The sequence below is a fragment of the Canis aureus genome, chromosome 1, assembly GCF_053574225.1.
Source record: "Canis aureus isolate CA01 chromosome 1, VMU_Caureus_v.1.0, whole genome shotgun sequence".
NCBI lineage: Eukaryota > Metazoa > Chordata > Mammalia > Carnivora > Canidae > Canis > Canis aureus.
Genome location: NC_135611.1, coordinates 48,533,444 through 48,553,847, shown reverse-complemented (window position 1 = coordinate 48,553,847; position 20,404 = coordinate 48,533,444). Strand labels below are relative to the sequence as shown.

Below are 20,404 nucleotides of genomic sequence, written 5' to 3'. Positions count from 1 at the left end.
TCATGGATAAATAAAACATTAAAAAATATATTTGGAGGGGAAAAGCTTAACATTTGCTTCTGTAATTTGTCATATGAGAACAAGAGAGAGCAAGTATGACTCAAGAATCCAGTTAGTCCTTCTCAAAGTGCTGCTGGCTACTAGTCCTCTCAATTCACATGGAAACCAGAGGGTATCTACTGGACTGAAAACTGAAGGACTCAAGAAAGCATGTGCTGTTGTTTTCATCTCATCACCCAGGGAAAGGTTGTGGCTTAGGAAGAAAAAGGAGGAAATGAAATGTGATCAGGTGATGGCAGTGTCACTCAAGAACTGAACTAAAGGGCATTTAGTGGGGGGAAATGCCCTGCTCAGCTCTGGGGACACCGGAAGCTGATGGGATGTGTGTAGAGGTGTTTGAAAGGCACAGGAGAAAATGACAAGGAAATGGGTAAAAGCCACCTGCACCATGTTTAAAGTCTACATTCCACTGCATATGCAGAGCACGGCCAATGAAACAAACTTAAAAAACACAGGAGATAAGAGTATCTCTGTGCCTGCAAGACCTGGAGGGTGGCCTGGACTTGAACATGGCATCAGAGGATATGTGCAAGATGTCCTCAGAGGAACAAGAGCTGATAGAAGAGGCAGAGACAGAAGGAGTGCCGCTCCACTTCAGACAGATATGTATGTAAGGAGAAATCAATGAACCAGAAGTTCAGAATACGAGAATGAGAAAAGAAAACTTCTCAACTAAGGGTACATGGCATTAACAACAATGCCAGACAGAAGATAAAGTCCACACAGCAGGCAAGACAAGAAAAGGACCATCAAGAAAAAAAAAAAATTGAAAGAAAAGGACCATCAACCATCTAAGGATCTGCTTAAGGGCAGATGTAGTCTGCCAAAAACAGGGTGATGAACCCTTAAGGGATGCCCTCGTGATGATGCTCTCCCCTGCTAGGTTGGAGAGGCTATCAGGGTAATTTTCATCCTGAACTCGATTTCTATCAACGAGGAAGAAAACTGGCTAAAGAAACCGATGGGGACACCCACAGGCAGGTGCCTGCGTGGTTCTGACAGCCCTTAGGGAAGAGCCACAGCCACCAGCACACATGAGGAGAACAGCGAACGCAAGCCTGCAAACACCAAAGATTTCCAACAACAGCAAAAGAAACCCTCACATATCAAATTCTGTTAAAGAGGCAAGAACTGGGGCATCCCTGGGTAGCGCAGCGGTTTGGTGCCTGCCTTTGGCCCAGGGCGCGATCCTGGAGACCCGGGATCGAATCCCACATCGGGCTCCCGGTGCATGGAGCCTGCTTCTCCCTCTGCCTGTGTCTCTGCCTCTCTCTCTCTGTGTGTGACTATCATAAATAAATAAATTAATTAAAAAAAAAAAAAAGGCAAGAACTGTCTAAAGAAATGGGTGTGGATCAGCACATCCTGATGGATAGATCAGCAACCTGACGAGTTTGGATTTTTAAAGTGCGCCACATATTCACTGAAGTTTTTACTGAAAGGAAACGAACCTACGAAAACCTGTGTGTGTACCCTCAGCGTATGACTCCACACACCGTCACAGATGGAACACACCAATGCGAACAGTGTTTGGATCAAGAAATGCCATCACTGCATCCCAAAAGCCCCCCATATGCCCCTTCGAGTCACTAACTACCCGAGTGACACTAATCCTGATTTAATGGCTCAGATTCATTTTGCCTGTTCTTCTAATTTACATAAATGGAAGCACACACCGTGTGCTATTTTATATTTGGCTTATTGCCTTCAACATCATGCTTGTGAAACTAGCTGTCACCACTCCTCCTCACTACCATGCAATACTCCACGACAGGCAGGAACGTGCCACTGTGAGTGATCCTCCTACTGATGGTGCAGTTTGCAGCTACAGGTACCATGGTGCCAGGACACGCACATTGCAGTGAACGTCTTCTGGCTGAGGTATGCGCCTCTCTGCGGTAGAAGTCACACCTCCACTAGCAGAGTATAAGAGCTCCGGCTGCTCCCAGCCTTGCCAGCATTGCCATCTTCTTGGCTTTTTCAGCACAGCCATTCTGATGGATGTATAATACTATCAGTGATATACTTTTAAAATGTATTTTATTTGTTCTACTTTGTTTACTTCCAAAACGGAAATGAAGTCAGCTTGTAATAAAAAGACAAATGAGAAAGGAACAATTTTTTAAGTTTTTCAAGAGGTAAAATTGTAATGGAAGAGGGCAAACAATTAAACCTGTACCAGGATGTTAGTGACTGCCACGGTTCAGCATAAAACTTATTTCTGAAATTGCTAGCAGCTAATACCAAAAGTGAAATGTGATGAGCTAAATAGCTTGATCTAGGTCTCATAAAAGGAGTCAATAACAAATGGTCAAAAGGAATTCTGTTCGGAGGTTTAAATCGGAGTTCACAACATAATGGATACTTTCCAACAGCAATTTCATAAAAGATATAGACACACTTTCCATAAGGTTCTCTGCTTTCTTAATGCATCTCTATACACGTTTCAGACATAATACTAAACCGTGATTTTCTGAGGGAGCTTTTCCATAACTAAGCTTCTCAGAGTGAACTGCCAGACGGTATCTTAGGCTTCCCCTTTCAAATAGCAGTTGTCTTCGGAGCCTTTTTGAAAAAAAAAAAAATAGGGATCCCAGGGTAGCGCATCGGTTTGGCGCCTGCCTTTGGCCCAGGGTGCGATCCTGGAGATCCGGGATCGAATCCCACGTCGGGCTCCCGGTGCATGAAGCCTGTTTCTCCCTCTGCCTGTGTCTCTGCCCCTCTCTCTCTCTCTCTCTCTCTGTGACTATCATAAAATAAAAATTAAAAAAAAAAGAAAAAATAATTTTCTCTTCTGATTATAAAGGTAATAAAAAGCTCACTATAAAGAAACAGAAGCAAAGAAGAAATTAACCATTAATCCCACCACCCAGAGATAGCGTCTTCTAGCATTTTCTATAATAAAAAACGTTAATCAGCAGCACTTTGAATTCAGGTAGTTTTTTTTCTTTATTTAAAGATTTCATTTATTCATGAGAGACACAGAGAGAAAGGCAGAGACAAGGCAGAGGGAGGAGCGGGCTCCCTGCAGGGAGCCCGATGCAGGACTCAATCACAGGACCCCAGGATCCTGACGTGAACCAAAGGCAGACACTCAACCACTGAGCCACCAAGGTGCCCCTTCTTTTCCTTTTTTTTTTTTAAACAATAGCAGTCTGTGCTATCTGTTCTATTTTGTGACCAGTTTATTATTTTAATAGCTGCAGAAAAATTTAACCAGAATTCTAGTGAATTATAGATTGCTCCCAACTTCCTGCTATGAAAAATATAAATCTTCGTATACTTTTCTAATTGTTTTGTTAGAATAAATTCAAAGTAGAGTTACTAGGTCAAAAAGAATATGCACGTAGAGGCTCTGATACACTAACAAACTGCTCCCAACACTGAAATCAATTTATACCCCATTAACCTGTATGGAAGAGTTTGTATCCTTGCATCTTACTAATCCTAGATGTCATTTTTCTTGCAGGTGTTTTACCATTTGCCAGGTTAAAAAAAAAAAAAGCATTCTTTTTTGAATTCTCTGACTCATCGGTTTATAGCAAGGATACACATCATTTTACAAGCCTGTTGGCCATTTGAATGTCTCCATCTGTGAAGTGCTATGGTGTTACCCTTCAATTCGACCCATATATATTTATTACAAGCCTCGCTGTTGCCAGGCACACTGTTGGGTACTGGGAATAGAGAAATGTGCAAAAGTGGAGAAAAATCTTAGGTAACAACCCTGTAGATCCCAGGGGTCCCCTGTATCAGCATTCTAGATGCTGAAGAGCACTACCAAGAATGATGCCCTGACCGATGGCATCATTCCAGGTGAGCTGTTCCGATGGCAACTTCCTTGCTGCGCCCTCCAGTGAAACCACATCACCTGCTTTCTTGAGCAACAGTGGAATGACGTGTACCAAGTTTATCTAAAATATGGACCAAATTACCTAGGAATAACTCTAAGAGGAAATAAACAGAAAAGAAGGAAAGAGGGAACCTCAATCAAAACGAGCCATGTTGGGCAGCCCCGGTGGCTCAGCGGTTTAGCACTGCCTGCAGCCCAGGGTGTGATCCTGGAGACCCGGGATCGAGTCCCACGTTGGGCTCCCTGCATGGAGCCTGCTTCTCCCTCTGCCTGTGTCTCTGCTTCTCTCTCTCCTCTCTGTGTATTCTCATGAATAAATAAATAAAATCTTTAAAAAAAAAAAAAAAGAGCCATGTAATAGGGTCGCAGTGGACTGAGCCTACGAGGAAAGTTACTGAGAACTCTGAGAAAGGCTTTTAGGGGACAAAGCTCCCATAAAGATGGAAAGGAGAGGTCCCCTGTCTGAGAAACATGGTGCTCTTTGCTCTCTGCATTCTTGATTCAGGGTAATTCTAAAATAGCAAAGTCTCAAACACAGATGGTTAGCACAGGATGGAATCAGCGTGCCTGGGCTCAGAGCATCTGTCTCAGACCCTAGCAGGGTTCAACCTCTGCATCATGAACTTGAGGACGCAGGCACGATGCTGGCCAGATGTTCTGAGGACAAAGCTCTAGGAAATCTTCAATACCACAAAGAATACAATCCAGATTCAAATTCAAAAGTTCAGAAGAGGCTGGACCCAGAGGCCAAAACCGGTGAAAAGAAATTCAAGAGTGAAGTGTAACATCTGAGTGGTGTCTGAGAATTGTTACAAACCAACCACAGAAGCAGAGAATCAAAAAGACCAGACTTAACAGCAGTTATGGAGGAAAAAGTCTGAGGGGCATTTAGCAATTGGCAGAACACAAGCCGACAGGTGACGCCGCTGCCAGAGGAGCCGGCTGTCTGGCTCCAGCCACACCTGGAAAGCCACCTGCTCCTTCTGTTCCTTCTACTTCACAAGCAGCCACTCCTCAGTCAGGCTGCCTGGGGCAGTCCCGAGAGGGAGATCTGGAGCCCGAGGGGTCCAGAAGCCACCCCCAGGGCCATGTGAAGGAAAGGAGGAACCTCAATGGGGCTGAGACAACATTTTTAAATGTCTGCAGAACTATCATGTAGATAAAGAATAAAACTCATCTTAGGTAGTCTGGAGACAGAACATGGAAAAAAAAAAGTAATATGAATATTAACAACAGGTGCCATTTGCTGAGCGCCTGCCTACAATGAGCAGGCATGGTACATGATCCCCAAACCCAGCCAAACTCCAGCCCTCCCCCCCGGAAAATGGGGACCACCAGTGCCACCACAGAGGTAGGCCATATGAGACAGTCCATGTCAAGCACATGGAAGAGGGCCTACACATCAAAACCTCTCAGTAGAGGGCACCCATCAGTCCAAATAAAAACCTACAGGTGAATGCTCAGTGGCATAAAATGGAAAAGAACCCAAATGCCCATCAACCGATGAGCAGACACACAAAATGGAGTCTACCCACACGTGAAATACTCAGCAAAGCATGAGGTGCTGACACCCTCAAAAGCACAGACGAACTCTGAAAATACTACATGTAATGAAAGAAGTCTGCCACAAAAGACCACATACAGATGAATCCATTCACACAAAATGTCCAGAACAGGCAAATCCAAGAGACAGAGACAAGGTGAGGGACTTCTCAGCACCTGGGGATAGTGGGGAGGGTGGGGGAGCCACTGCTACCAGGCTTCTCCTAGGGGATGGGAGTTGTAGCTCAGGAGAGCACCAACTTTTCAAAAGGAACCCATGACCACCTTCATACAATTGGCACAGCTTTATGAAGCAGCTGTTTACAGATATGGAAACAGGCTCAACAACACTCAGTTGCAGAGGATGTGCCAGGATCCACACCAGCGCAGACCCGCACTCCTGGTCACTACGCTGGTTATTCTGTGGAATGAGCGAGTGGAAGAAACAAAGAGGCTGGTTTCAGCAGGATGCAGGACAGCAGAACAGTGGAATCTCACAGTGACAGCAGCACCCACCCCTCACCAGAGGTCCTACTGGGGCCTGAGAGCAGCTCCCAGGGCTGGCGAAGGGGGTCCCACTGTGTTCTTCTTCTACCAGGACGGTGGTTCACCAGATACTCTTACTGACCTTCCAACTGGAAGGCAATTCTCTGTCCTCTCTGTTCTAAATCTCAGGACACCACAAAGGGTTTCCAATTTCATACTGTTTCTTGAAGTTATACTTGGTTCCATATATTTAAGAAATTATGGTTTCCTTATAGTTTTTAAAAACTGTACATCTTCCATTGTTCAAAACAACATGATTTCAATGCTGAGATTAATTTCAGTCATTTTATAGAAAGATGGGATCTAAACAAACAAGCACTGTAAACACTGAAGCCAGCTGGTATACTCACCGTGAAGTTCATTTCCTTGATGGGTACCTTCAGGTGTTCAAATCCCACAATCACGGTATACTGAGTGTAATTTAAGTAGCCAAGATGAGCCACAATAATTTCTGCACACTTCTGCAAAGATGCAAGGAAGAGCTGTGTCTTTAAAGCAAGCATGACTGGCTCCCCCACCAACTGACCCATGAAGTAACACATTTCAACAACAGATGAGCAGAACTAACCATCTCCAGGGAACTTGCCAGAGCCCAGAAAAATTCAGATGGCAGCCAAAAACAATTCTTAGAAAGAAAGAACCAAATGGATATTTTTGGAAACAAATAATAAATGATTTGCAATCATTAGAATCTTTCTACTTTGGATGATTCAAAATAATGAATGTCACTTGCATAAAAAATGTTAACAGTACAACACAAACCTGACATTTGCACAAATACACTAGGGGGGCAAGGGGAGTGCGAGTTAAGACACAACAAATCAGACCTGAGCTCACTCTCCTCCCTGCTCACTTGCACAGCTGCTGCATGATACCTAGAGTGACTGTGCCCCGTCATTCCCAGTGCCTGTCCTTCCCTACGCAGAGCCCCTGCAGCCTCTGTGAGGAGGTCAGGTCCATCCCAAGGCAGAGACTACAGGAACAACGGCTAGTATGATTACCCAGGTGTGTGTGCTCACTGCCTGCCAAGAGCCCCTGTCTCCTGTCTTGTGCAGTTAGGAACTGCGTCCCCTCTACTTCAGCGTGGCCAGGGCGGTGAGCCCTCAACCTGGATGCAGATGTGTCCTCAGCGGCTGGGCAGGCAGTGACCTAGGTGCAGCGACACCACCTAGCACTCCACTGGGAAGTTCTCTCACAGTCCGACAGAACAGTCTCTGGGTGGCACTTGTGAGAGCTATGGCTGTGAACAGGCCAGTCACCCCTACTGTTGACCAAAGGCTCCCCAAGTCAGGAATGTCTGAGGTCAGAGTAGGAAAACAGATCTGGGTATACATAGGAAGCCTTAAAAAGATAAGAGGACAACTGGCAGGCAGGGGTGCTGACCTAGAGGACAGGTAAGAAGTCAGAAGAGGTGAGTATGCGTGTTGCCCCTGGTCTCAGCAAAACCAAGTCCACCACCGTTCCTGACAGTCGGGTCACAGGAGGACACATGGAGACAGGAGCAGCTAAGTACTGAGCATGATCAGGAACGAAGGGGATCGCATTAGTGAATGTATTCATGCTGTACAGAGGACTACTTCTTAGAAGTGTGGACTCTTCGGGGGATGTTCGAATAACAACACAGTTATATCTCAGCCTACATATATCTTCAAATTTAAAAAACTACAGTGAGACCACCTGCCGATGTGTTTGTGTGTGTGGGATGGTTCTCAGTTCAAGCCACGGTTTGCACATGGATCACTACATGCCCCTACAAATCGCTCGGTGAGAGCACAGCATTCTCACCTGCCTGGTGTGGACCACTTGCTACCCGAGGCAAACAGCACTTTCTCTTTAGATCAAAACAGAGGTTGTATTAAGGGTGGTCAATATCTCTATAACATAAAAGTCCCATCTTTTTTTAGGTCAGGGCAGTGCTCCTGGGAGGGCTGGGAAGGGGCCTGCACAGAGAGAGAACAGAAAAGAGAAGTCTCCAAGGATGACACTGTAGAGATGGAAGTAGGGCCACCAATGGGAGGGGAGACAAGGCACAAAAGTGCCACCATCAAGGTGCAGTGTTCGGGCGCTGCCAAGGAGCTATGCTGCAGACAGGCAGCCTTGTGGGCAGCCTGGCGCTATTCGAGGTAAAGGCTTCAGACAGGGTGACTGAGTTGTCCTAGCTGGCCTGAGACTTGCCCCGGTTTAACACAAATCCCCCATCCTGGGAAACTCTTTGGTCCTCGCAAACCAGAAGGACCAGTCGCAGTAGCCTTACAATAACATCACTGACTGCCCTTCATCATCACCCACTCGGTGAGAGAAAGAGGAAAGCCAGGGGCCGAAGTACCAGCCGAATCTGGACTCCAGTCTGCCTGGGAGTGGAGGCCACCGCCGGTGCACAAACACCTAAGGCTCTCACACACTGTATTTGACTTGATTCTAAGCCACTTACAAGGATGGTCAGGGAGGGCGTGACCCCACATTGCAGACGAGGAAAACACATTTCAGAGGCTGGCCCGGCCCTCTTCCTGTGGGTGACCAATAGAGGCAGAGAGAGTCGGTCACTTGCGGGGCTTCCCGAGCAACACCTGCCCAGGCCCACGACGCAGACCCAGTGGGTGGAGCAGCTGATTGGGTCTGGGAGCTGCTGCCTCGGGATCTTCAAGCAGATGACAGAAGGAGACCCCAGACAGGGGTTACCCTCCAACAGGAACCCTTCCCCACCTGAATCCTTTCCTGCCAGGACAAACGGGCCTGCTATTTCACTGTTCTGGACCAGGCGGTGCATGGCTGCTAAGGGTACAAGCTCTAAGAATCATATAGCATGGGCTGAAATCCTGGCCCCCATCTCACCATGTGAGTCACCTCGAGCAAGGGCTCTGATCTCTCTGGGCCTCAGTTTCCTCTCGTGTACAAGGGGGGGTCTGATAACAGGGCCTGCTCTGTGGGCCTGCCCCAGGGACGGAAGGACACCTGAATGTCCAGAAAGCCTGGCAAGAGGCCTGTCAGGGAAACCACTTTCCTAACCCTACAATCCACGTGTTCTCTTTTCTGGTGTTCCCCACGTCCTCTATGCCACCCACGACCGGCTTAGTCCTTGGGGGCCTCCCTGTTGTACACAGAACAGTCCCAGTTCCAGTGACTCAGGATTCTGACAGAATATGGTGCCAAAAAAACCAAGAGCAAGGGCTCCTTTCTCACTTCTGATCACCAGGTTTCTCTATCCCATAACCACATACTGCTCTCTGAAGGAGACACTCACACAAGTAGGCCACTCTTTCTACGAGGCCTGGGCCTCCAGAGGTAGACCAAGGCATCAATCACAGGGCTGGAAACCCGAAGCCCTGGCAATTCAGAACGACCACAGAGCAGCCACAGACCTTCACAGGCGACAAGCAGCCCGTGAACAGCCATGTGTAGACACACTAGGCTGTACACAAATAGTAAAAACAGACCTTATATGTGTGTGTGAGAACGTGTGCACATGTGTAAGGCTGTAAGAATTTATAAGGGTATCACTGTATAAAGTTAGGTGAGGGTTCCGTGCCATCACTAGTATGATTCAATTATTTTACTTAAGAAAGCAGATATGTAACAGGGCAGCATGATAATCGGCAACTGTTCCAAGACACTCACCCCCGCACAGGTGAGGGTCCTTGTCCGATTGTGAACTTTGTTATGAATGAACATGGTGGTCCCATCTTGAGCTACACCGTCAACTTTAACAGTCATGAGGAAGCTCGTCTGAATGGATGTTTCTACAAAAGAAATTCAGGGTCAGAGACCACATCACACTTGCAAAACTAAGTACCCAGAAGGGTCCTCCAACTGCCTCAGCCTCAGCATATTTGAAAACCTCACACTTGTCAGCAAAGTAAAGCCATTCCATATGCTCTACTTCCAACGTGTTACCCAGGGGCCCATGTAAAAACTGACTTTACAGGTTCATCAGTTTTGGTTCACCAAAGGATAAGTATTTCATGGCTAATGAAAGTTTATTTTTTAATTTCCCACATAAGATTTTAACTTTATACTAAAATAAATTTAGATTTCTTATTTTTCTGATTATATAATTTATTATTTTGTTTTTATGCTCATTGTTTTTAAAAAAAATCAGAACAAAAAAATACAAAGATATATTAAATATTAAACACTTATAATCCCACCACCCAGAGATAACCATATGATTAACATGTTGTGTCCATCTTCCCAGACCATTTTCTAGGCATACAAACACACAATGATGCCAAATTTATTTATGTTTTTAAAAATGTTACAAAAAGGGGTTAAGTTTTTGGTAATACATTTTTTCTTCACTTAATTTACTGTGGTCATGGGGTTATCTTTCCAAATTCTTTCTAAACCAAAGCACCTCATCTGAATCACATGATACAGAAAATAAAGTGGGTGACCATTTCCTCAGGTCTCTCCAGACAGCACATAACTAGTACTGCTCCAGAAGAGCAGAACTGAGGCTTTACAGACTGGGATGCTTCAGAGCAGGTTTCTCAGCCTCAGCAGCACTGATATTTTGAAGCCAGATAATCCTTGGCTGTGGGGCTGTTGCAAGCACTGCAGGATGTTCAGCAGCAGCCCTGGTCCTTCATCCTCTAGATACTAGTAGCACTCCTCCACCCCAATGGTGACAACGGCCCAAGTATCTGTCCCTAGGGGACAGAATCATTGCCACAGGGGCATCAGAACTTAATCCTCTCCTGAACCCCATGGAAGAAGGCTGCCCCAACAGCACCTATACCATACACCCACTGAGCTAAGCTGACTGGCGCTCCCTGAACATTGAATCCTAACTTTCTCTGGAAGACAATGGCAGACATTTAGAGGGTTTCCAATTTGTTGCTATCATAAAGAAAAATGAGCATCCTTGGGATCCATCTTTGAGCACTCGTTCAAAGATTTTAAAGCTCTCTCAGTCTTTAAGATATGGTGCTTTGTACAAAGAAAAATGGTTCTGAAATGTCAGGCTTCATACCTTTTGATTGATCCAGCTCCACAACACATGTCAGCCATAGTTGCTGATTATATGTAGACAGTGGATTTGAAAGTATTTGAATTGGCTTCAGCTAAGGCAAAAAGAAAAAAAGTTAAGTAATCCATTTGACCTTTTCATTAAGTCTACCAAATACCTCCTCTTAATGTACAAAATTTACATTTAGTAAAAAAGGTCTGTGTTAGCTTTGAAACAGAAACAGGTAGTTTTCCTTTAGACAATATAAGTAGAATTCTGCTTTCCAGAAAAATTAAAGATCAATTTTCTATTGCAATCTCCTCTGTCTCTTGAAGACCTCTAAACAGGCAATGTCCACTACCCACAGCCCTGGGACCATAGGCCTACTTAATAGCAAAAAAAAGCCATCCTGGAGAAAAAAATTAAAAGTACCATGATGAGACATATTATAAGATAATAAAGGACACCAAGCCTATATTTTCATGTTCACAAGAATCATTTCCTCAGTACTAGTATGCCTGGTCTGTTGCTATTTGAGGTGTATTGTTTTCAGCTTTTGGAAAGTCTTAATGCTCTGGAGAAAAAAAATTAGAAGGGACATATTGCCAATGATACTTCTGAAATGTGTGCTGAGAACTATACTACTGGCTTCTAGCAGCCATGGGATAGAGAGAGAACATTGTTTAAGAGCCCATCCATGGCCAAAGAAATGCAGTATTTGAATGCACAGTCTTTGAACGTAAGTATGTAGTATCTGTGTTTTAGTGCTGGTGGAAACTCCATGACTGAAGGCTTGCCCAAAGCCACGAGCATTGAAACCTACCAGAGGATGGTCTATCATCTTTCAGAAGGGAGTCTGATCTTTTGGGAGCAAGTCCGTTTGGTGGGACAGCTGCTATTTTCAGTGTCAAAAGAAAAAGGACTTACATCTGGAGACAAAGAAATTTTAAAAGACCCAACTGTGGTCAGGAAACCCCATGGGGCACCTCTTCAAATCAGATATCCTCAGGGCAAGAGGTAAAGAAAATAAAGAAATGTAAATGTCAGCAGACTAACCAGAGGGCCCTTTTAAACTAACAAGAGTAAGAAGAATTAAAAGGTTAAGTTTTAGGACATTTTCCTCCTTTTGCTTTTTTGAAAATCGTAAAGGTAAAAATCTTCCAGAGAGCTAGGAGAAGGAAGACAGGGATGTTTGGGGTCAAATAATCTGGTTTAAACATGTTATGGTGCCATGAGAACATAGGACAATTGCATTCAGTTTATAAATAAAGATATGATGTCTGAAATGCAGAACAGGAAAAGGGTTTAGTTGTTTGGGCTCTCACAAGTTAGCATTTATTAAAGATTACTGAAATTCTCCAATTGGATGGACCTTTGTTTTTCTCTAAAGATGTTGAAAAATCAACCACATTATAAAAGAAAAAAAAGAAAGAAAGAAAAAGGGTTTTTTCATTTAAACTGAGTTCATACCAATCCTGGAGGCACCTGGGTGGCTTAGTCGGTTAATCATCTGCCTTCGGCTCAGGTCATAATCCCAGGGTCCTGGGATGGAGCCCCACATCAGGCTCCCTGCTCAGTGGGCAGCCTACTTCTCCCTCTGCCTCTGCCTCTCCCCCCACTTGTGTGCCTGCTCTTTCTTCCTCAAATTAAAAAATAAAATTAAAAAACCCTGTTCCTGTTAGAAACCCAAAGTGGAGACCACATTAACTTGAGTAAATATAGTAAGAAATCATCAGATGCCTCCGGGAGCAGTGTTGGAACTTCATGTCTAGTAAGAGTTGTGGGTGTGATGCATCAGGGTGAGTCAATGGGCATCTGGAAAAGAACTGCTGTTCCCCAGGTTGACAGCACCATCCTCTCCAGTGCTGTGCTATTACAGTGGCAGAGAAGGTCCTTCTGGCAAACAAGAGCCCAGAGGGGAGGAAAAAAAAAAAAAAAAAAACAAGAGCCCAGAGGCCAGCAGTGACAGTGCTAGGAGACACGTGTGTTGCCCAAGCAGCAAGCTTAGCAAGGGTGGTGCACCCCAGGGACCCTCTGAGCAGGACCATTTCTGAATGACCCGGAAGGTTATAGGGCCCTGCTAGCCACCCCTTCGACCCAGTCTTACCTTTTTACTATTATTTAGTGAAAAATTAGCTGCAGAAGTCTGGATCACTTTGGGCCCTAAAAGTGTAACAGAGAAGGAGAAAAGCAGGTTATATCTATAATTAATTTGTTGATTGTTTTTTCAAATGTCAAGAAAGATTCACGCCTCATGTACAGATGTTATTTTCCTGGTCTGTCCTTAGGGGACAGAAACACACAAAACACACACCACACCCACTCTGCTGCATTCCCAACACAGGTGAACACAGTGTGACCATCACACCCTGTTTGTGGTTCACACGGGATCTATATGCCAAAACCTCTCCTTCACCTCCAATGAGTGTTCACTTTCTAGTACTCAGATCCAAGAAACTATCCATGATACAGATGTCATCTACATATTTTGTAAAGTATAAAGATTTCTGCTAAAAAATGAAGTCACATTTATCTGTTCATCTGGTTAATCCAGTCTTCCAAAAATATTTATTAAGCTCAAGATATAAAAAAGCATAAAATGTATGAATGTATACCCAAAGCTTTTTCCTGAAATAATAGATATATAAGCTTCATGGAATCATACAATGTAACTTTTCAGAGCTTCTGCTTCAAAGGAAAGCAGTGTGAAGCAGATTTTAATTTAACATAATCTGTTCTAAAATCACTCTCAGCTGTGATGCTAGTTTGCTGGGCCGCCTCAGTGACCAAGGAGCCTCCATTTAGAGGAAATACATGAGCATGCACATGAGTATGTAACAAGTTCATAACCAATGCAGCGACATGTGTTCAGAACGCATTCATGAATGCTGAGGAAGCTGTCCCTGAGTGGGAAGGAGGTCTGCACCCACAGCGAGGCTTATTTTAAACAGATCCACAATATGAGCAAACCCCTGTTCCAAAAATAAGGCAGTCTGCTTTCTCAGAAAGAACCAAGAACTAGGAGTCAGAAAAGTCTAGACTGTAGTCTTAGCTAACTTGGCTTTCCAAATGTGTTTTCACATTTGCAAATGAGGATGACTGACCCAGTGGTTGCTAAGGGTCCACTCCCATTCCGAAATCCTCATAAGGTTACCAGAGGACTTAGGATGGTAATTTTGTGTCAATTTGACTGGGCTGTGGGTTGCCCAGATATCTGGCTAAAGGTGATTCTGTTTCTGTGAGGGTGTTTCTGGATGAGATTCACATTTGAAGCAGTAGACAGAGGAAAGCAGACTGCCCTGGCCAATGTGGGTGGGCCTCATCCAAATGGTTGAAGGCCTAAACAGAGCAAAAGGCTGAGTAAGGGGATTATCTGCTCTCTGTCTTCAAGCTGCTATTCATGTTTCCAGACACAGACTGGACCTCATTCAGCTCTCCTGTGCCTCTAGATTGCCAACTACAGATCTTGGAACTTCTCAGCCTCCATAATCATGTGGGCCAGTTCCTTATAATAAATCTCTCTCTCAGGGCAGCCCCGGTGGCTCAGCGGTTTAGCTCCACCTTCGGCCTGGGGTGTGATCCTGGAGACCCAGGATTGAGTCCCATGTCAGGCTCCCTGCATGGAGCCTGCTTCTCCCTCTGCCTGTGTCTCTGCCCCTCTCTCTCTCTCTCTCTCTCTCTCTCTCTCTCCGTCTCTCATGAATGAATAAATAAAATATTTAAAAAATAATAATAAATCTCTCTCTCCCCTCCACCTCTGCCCCTCTCTTTTCCTCCCTCCCTCTCTCCATCTCCATATTCATACCTCCTGTTGGTTCAGTTTCTGACTAACACAGAATTCGGTACGAAGAGTGGTTACAGAGGAAGAGTTCTTTAATATTGGTTCTGGGGTTTCTGGAATTGGTTCTCTAATCTGATTAGGTATAAAGATAATAACAACTCTATGTCCAGTAGTAAAGACAACACTGGTAGTTCATGAAAACATGCAAAATATCCCCACTGGATATTTCTAATCAACCACTTCTAAGGAAGAGCTAAGTGACTATGGCATTTTAGAATATTTTTAGAAAACAAAGAATGAGGTTGGCCGGTTGTTCCTAATGTCCCTGGACAAAGTGGTTTAAAAAAAAAAAAAAGGCAAGCTCAGGGGTTTGAATTCTCAGATCCAATGCTGTATAAAAGACCTGACAGCTTCTGCGCACCCTGACAGAGACCCTTATCTCCTGCAGCCACAGAGATGAGTGCTGAAAGTCAAGCCCAGAATCTTATCCTGCAGCTGGCTGAATGACAACACAAGCTGAACACCAGCCTCGCAGGCTGCTTCAATATTCAAGTGACGGCACTGGCTGGGGAGTGGCATGATCCTGGCCTGCGAACGTGCGGGAAGATCCTGACGGAGTTGGGGGCACAGAGCTACTAAATTTTGATGCATTTTCTTGGTCACTGGAAGAGTTCTCCCCATTCCCAGAAGTAGCCTTTCCAACTCCTTTTGAGGTGGAAAGCCTGCTTTACCTAAGGAGACGGTCTGAGGGCTATGAAGAACGATGCAGATTGTGCTCAGCAACCTGCCCTCTCTGCTTCTAGAACAATAACTAGGCTCAAGTCCCAGCAGGCCCCCAAAGGTGAAGTACAAAGTATGACCCATGAGGAGATGCACTACACTCCAAAGGAACTACTTGAATTTTTCTGATTTATACAGAGAGAAATCCAGGAGACACGTGTGGGAATGAATACTAAGGGTGTGGGAAAACGTGGAAGTAACATAAAGCTGGATTGGGCTGAGTTTGTGGATGTGGCCTCACTAAGCAGAGACTCTGCATTGCATGCTGGAGCTCAAGGAGTTAGGAAGGGCTCTAACAGTGGATTGGCTGGTTAAAACATGGACCCAAAGTTGGTCCCCAGCAAGCAAATCAGAAATGCCACACCTGCCTTGATTTAATGGAAATTCAGAGGCTTAGGGAGACCGGAACATTGAGGCAGATTTGTCATTTAAGGTTGGGTAGGAGATTCCAGGACACAGAGCTTTTACCACTACTATGAGGAATAAATTTCTGAGGGGGCCCAGCATCCTTAAAGAGCTCTGTAACTGCCTCACTCTGTAGGCCAGACCTTGCAGTAGGAACCGCAGTCACTCAACCTGGGAAACAAAGTGCAGTGTAAGTAACTGGATCCCGGGAGCGGTGGGGCCTAGCAGTGGCACTCACCCGGCAAAAGCAAGGTGGGTTTGGTTACTGTAATGGACAAGACAGTCAAAGCAACAATCAGAAGAGTCTGATTTGCACAGACCTGTGGTGCTGGTTCGCTATGACATTCCTAGAAGTGAAATACACAGGAAGCCTACTAAAGTCTGACTTGACCTGTGTAAGCAGAAAAGTATAAATCAAGTGAATTAAAGTCTAACCTGAATCATAAAAAGAGAGTCACAGCCAATCAAGTTTCCAGATTTAAGCCACTTTACAGATCCAAACCCTATGAATAAAGGAAGACTGGGTCCCCTTAAGAAAGCACCCCAATACACTGCAAAAATGTAGATTGCTCATCATTCTCCCAAAGGAACCTACAGCCCCCCTCCTTTTTTTTTTACCAAGATAACTTCATTCTGGGGAAAAGGAAATACATGTTGGGATCCCCTAGACACTGGCTCTGAATTGATCCCAATTTTCAGAGACCCAAAACATCACTGTAGTCCACTCATCAGAGTAATCAATGGGGTTTTAGCTCAAGTACATGTCACAATGGCCCCAGTAGGTCCCTGAACCCATCCTATGGCTCAATCCCCAGTTCCAGAATGCATATTGCAATAGATATGGGCAGTAGCTGGCAAAACCTCCACACTGATTCCCTGACTTATGGGGTGAGGGCGATTATGGTGGGAAAGGCCAAATGGAAGTCACCAGGACAGCCTCTACCTACAAAAATACAATCAAAACCAGTAGCACATTCCTAGACCACAGACATCCATGTTCCTATTGAGAACTTGAAAGATTCCCACCACATCTCCATTCAGCTCGCCTACCTGGCCTGGGGGGAGGGAAGGTAGATCTTGGAGAGGACAGTGGACCACCATAAGCTTCATCAGGTGGTGATTACAACTATAGCTACTATATCAGCTTGAGCAAATTCACACATCCTCTGGTACCTGATATTCAGCTACTGATCTGGAAAATACTATTTTCTTCATCCTTGAGAATAAGGCCCACTAGAAGCCGGGCCAGCAATACACCTACACTATCCTACCTCAACAGCATGTCAACTCTCCAGCCCTATATCATAATTTAGTTTGCACAGACCTTGGTTATCTTTCCCTTCCACAACCTATCATCCTGGTCCATCACATTGATGGTGTTATGCTGACTGGACTTAGTGAGCAAGAAGAAGCAACTACTCTAAACTCATTGTTAAGACACCTGCATGTCAGAGGATAGGAAATAAATCTGGTTAAAATTCAGGGGCCTTCTACCCCAGTGAAATTTCCAGGGGTCCCATGGTGTGCACCATGTAGAGCTATCCCTTCTAAGATGAAAGATAAACTGTTGTATTTGGCTGACACTACAACCAAAACAGAGGCACAATGCCTAGTGGGCCTCACCTCTTTGCATTTTGGAGGTAACATGTTCTTTTTTGTATGATACTCCGGCCTATTTATCTAGTAACCCAAAAAGGTGCAAGCTTTGAGTGGGGCCCAGAATAAGAGAAGGCTCTCCAACAGGTCCAGGCTGCCATCCAAGCTGCCTACTGTGGGGGCCATATGATCTGGCACATATAAGGTGTCTAAAATGTCAGAAGATAGGGATGCCATTTGGAGCCTTTGGCAGGGCTCTATAGATGAATCTTCATGTAGGCTCTTGGGACTTTGGAGCACAGCCTTGCCCTTCTCCATAGATAAATATTCTTCTTAGAAGACACAGCTCTTGGCTTGTTATTGAGCCTTAGTAGAGACTAAACGCTTACCCACAAGCCCAAGTTACCGTGAGAACTGAGCCGCCCATCATGAACTGGGTGTTATCTGACCCATGGGCCATGAAGTTGGGCATGCATGGCAGCATTCCATCATCAAATGGAAGCAGTATATATGTGGTCAGGCCCGAGAAGACCCTATGGGCACAAAAAAATCTCTCTCTATTGGAATCTACACATATCTTATTTCTTATTGGTGTGTTTCTCTGGAGAATCCTAATACCAGTACCTGCTGGGAAGAAGGAAAGGGATGTGGGAATCCTGACTTTTTTTATCTCAACCTGAGCGCATCACCTCATTTTTGCAAGAATGGAAAAGGCTGACTATAATCACGGACATTTGCGACAGACAGTGGATTAGGGAAACAAGAGTTGGCTGAGGTCCCATGGGAGTCCAATCATGAGGCTGTCAATGCTTTTCCTACCAATCTTCAAAGGACAGTTATGAAAATCGAGTAAGATGACTGATATATCCTGTGCCAGAATTAATGTAACTTATTCCTTGGTGACATCACAGGAAGGCAAAGAGGAGGCTGGCTACAGCTGCTATTGTCACCATGACGTTCATCATCAGCAGGCAAACAGCACCTAAACTACCACCCTCACCCCCAGCTTCATGGGGCCAGTCGTCAGCTCAGGACCAGTTGAGGTTAAGACACTAGCCATTGGAGGCACAAGTGCCTCTGGGACAGGCTAAGCCTAAAATGTCATCCATACTTTAATATGAAATGCTGTAATTAAATAAACACCTGCCAGAAACCATGCTCACTAAATATGATATTTAAAAGGGAAAGAAGAAACAACCTACACAGGTTCTGGTTTCCTACCCCCGGATAGGGCTGAAGAGACTGGGTTGTTGGGAACCTTATGAAAACGGGCCAACTTCTTTGGTTCTGGTTTTCCATCTATGTGAAATAGGGTTGGACCGGATGATTGCAGAGGCATTTTTGAAGCTAAAATCATTATGGTGTCTCTCCCACTCATATTACATGCTATGAAACCCCAAGGCACCTGGGGCCCTGAACACAAGGCCAAAGCCAATCTGCAGGCTCCCTCCCACCGAGAGTTCAGGGCATCATCAGAGCAGCCTCCCGGCTCCCACTTGGTCAGCCCAGGCTTGTCTCATGCCCCACCACAACCCAAGAATGTGCTGCCCTGGATAGTTTACATGGCCTGTGGCCCACATCAGCCAGTGTGTCCTGGACTCCCTAGAGCCCAGGCTGGGTCCTGAGCACAGGAGCCTCTATAGAAACATTTGACTGTCCAATAAAAGGTATGCAGTCAGGGCCACCTGGTGCTGCCAAGTTAACCTCAAGCCCTGGCTGCTATGAGGGGCAAGACTAGGGTCACCCCTTGCCCAGTGGGTTCAGAATGAAGCGGCGCTTCACCCTCCACCATAGGGCCCTTAGCAGGAGACAGAAAGTGGGTAGAGTTTGCCCGGTCTCTAAAAACATGCACCAGGGTAACTATAAATGATAAAATGGCCAAGAACTGCAACTTACCTCTGATCCCAACGAAGACGGTCAGGCCAAAACAGACGAAGAAGACAACAAACACGAGGACAAAGTGGCGCTTGGAGAGCGTGTACAGCCGCATGGGTGCCAACCTGCAGAGAAGACAGTGGGTGAGGGTCAGGCAGCGGTGGTGGAGTCCACAGGAGGCCCCTTCCCAAACCAGCAACATCCCCAGGCTGCGTCTGGCTACCCCCTCCCCACCTCAGAAGCGGACCTACTCTAAACCCAGGTGACCCGCCTGACAAAACTGCCCACGTAACCTGGGTGACTACTACAGGGCGGGTGACTCTCCGGGGCATCAGGGGTGGACTGCCACCCTTTCCGTATGGGACCAGCCAGACCCCACTCCTCACAGCACGACAGCATGCTATGGCTTCAGGGCCCACCAAGGGCACGTTTCACCACACCACACACACGGTAGCTGAGCCCCCTCTACATGCCCCCACCTTCAGCGGCCAGAGGGGAGACCAAATGCGCAGAGGACCCTGGCCCCCTCACACAAACATGCAGCCTGAACTGTTAGCTGGCACAATCAAGCCCAGACTGGGAACTGTAGGGCCACCAGCACGCATTTTCCTACCCGGTTCTCCAGTAGCCCACAACTTTGTTCCTCCTGTCCAGGGTTCCTTCAACCCCTCACCTGCGTCAGCTCAGCCTGACCTTCGCTGTGGGGTTTGCTGTGGATGCAACTGAGCAGGCTGCCCGCACTCTTCTATGACTTACACCAGTGTGGAGAGCAAGACATGATGTACACACGTGTGCGTGGCTGCGCTCGGATTCAACCCTCCCACAGAGAGGCGGCGGGCCAGGCTTGGCCTGCAAGCAGCCGATCCCGCCTTATAACCTAAAGAGGAGGCCCATAAATCCAAAGAGACGAGAATGGGAGGGGAGGTTTGGTTTTGCTTTTTACATTTTTTTTTATTCCTCTGGCATTCCCTGGTCCTGGGAGCTGAGGAGGAGGAGGAATTTCTCCTGCCTCAGGAACAGC

At 45.8% G+C, this 20,404-nt stretch overlaps 1 protein-coding gene across 5 annotated transcripts in view; it reads right to left on the bottom strand.

Annotated features, from left to right (window-relative positions):
* Positions 1-20,404, bottom strand: part of TMEM181 (transmembrane protein 181) — a 74,303-nt gene that overhangs the window by 20,797 nt on the left and 33,102 nt on the right. For 4 of the 5 annotated variants that reach the window (XM_077898551.1, XM_077898552.1, XM_077898568.1 and 1 more), the window contains exons 2-6: positions 19,405-19,508; positions 13,054-13,109; positions 10,971-11,061; positions 9,617-9,738; positions 6,352-6,462 (exon numbers count right to left, since the gene is read on the bottom strand). In XM_077898551.1, coding sequence (XP_077754677.1) covers positions 6,352-6,462; positions 9,617-9,738; positions 10,971-11,061; positions 13,054-13,109; positions 19,405-19,508 — 484 coding nt within the window. Of the gene's footprint in view, positions 1-6,351; positions 6,463-9,616; positions 9,739-10,970; positions 11,062-13,053; positions 13,110-19,404; positions 19,509-20,139; positions 20,268-20,404 lie in introns of those variants that run through there. The other variant, XM_077898577.1, reaches the window with a different exon arrangement.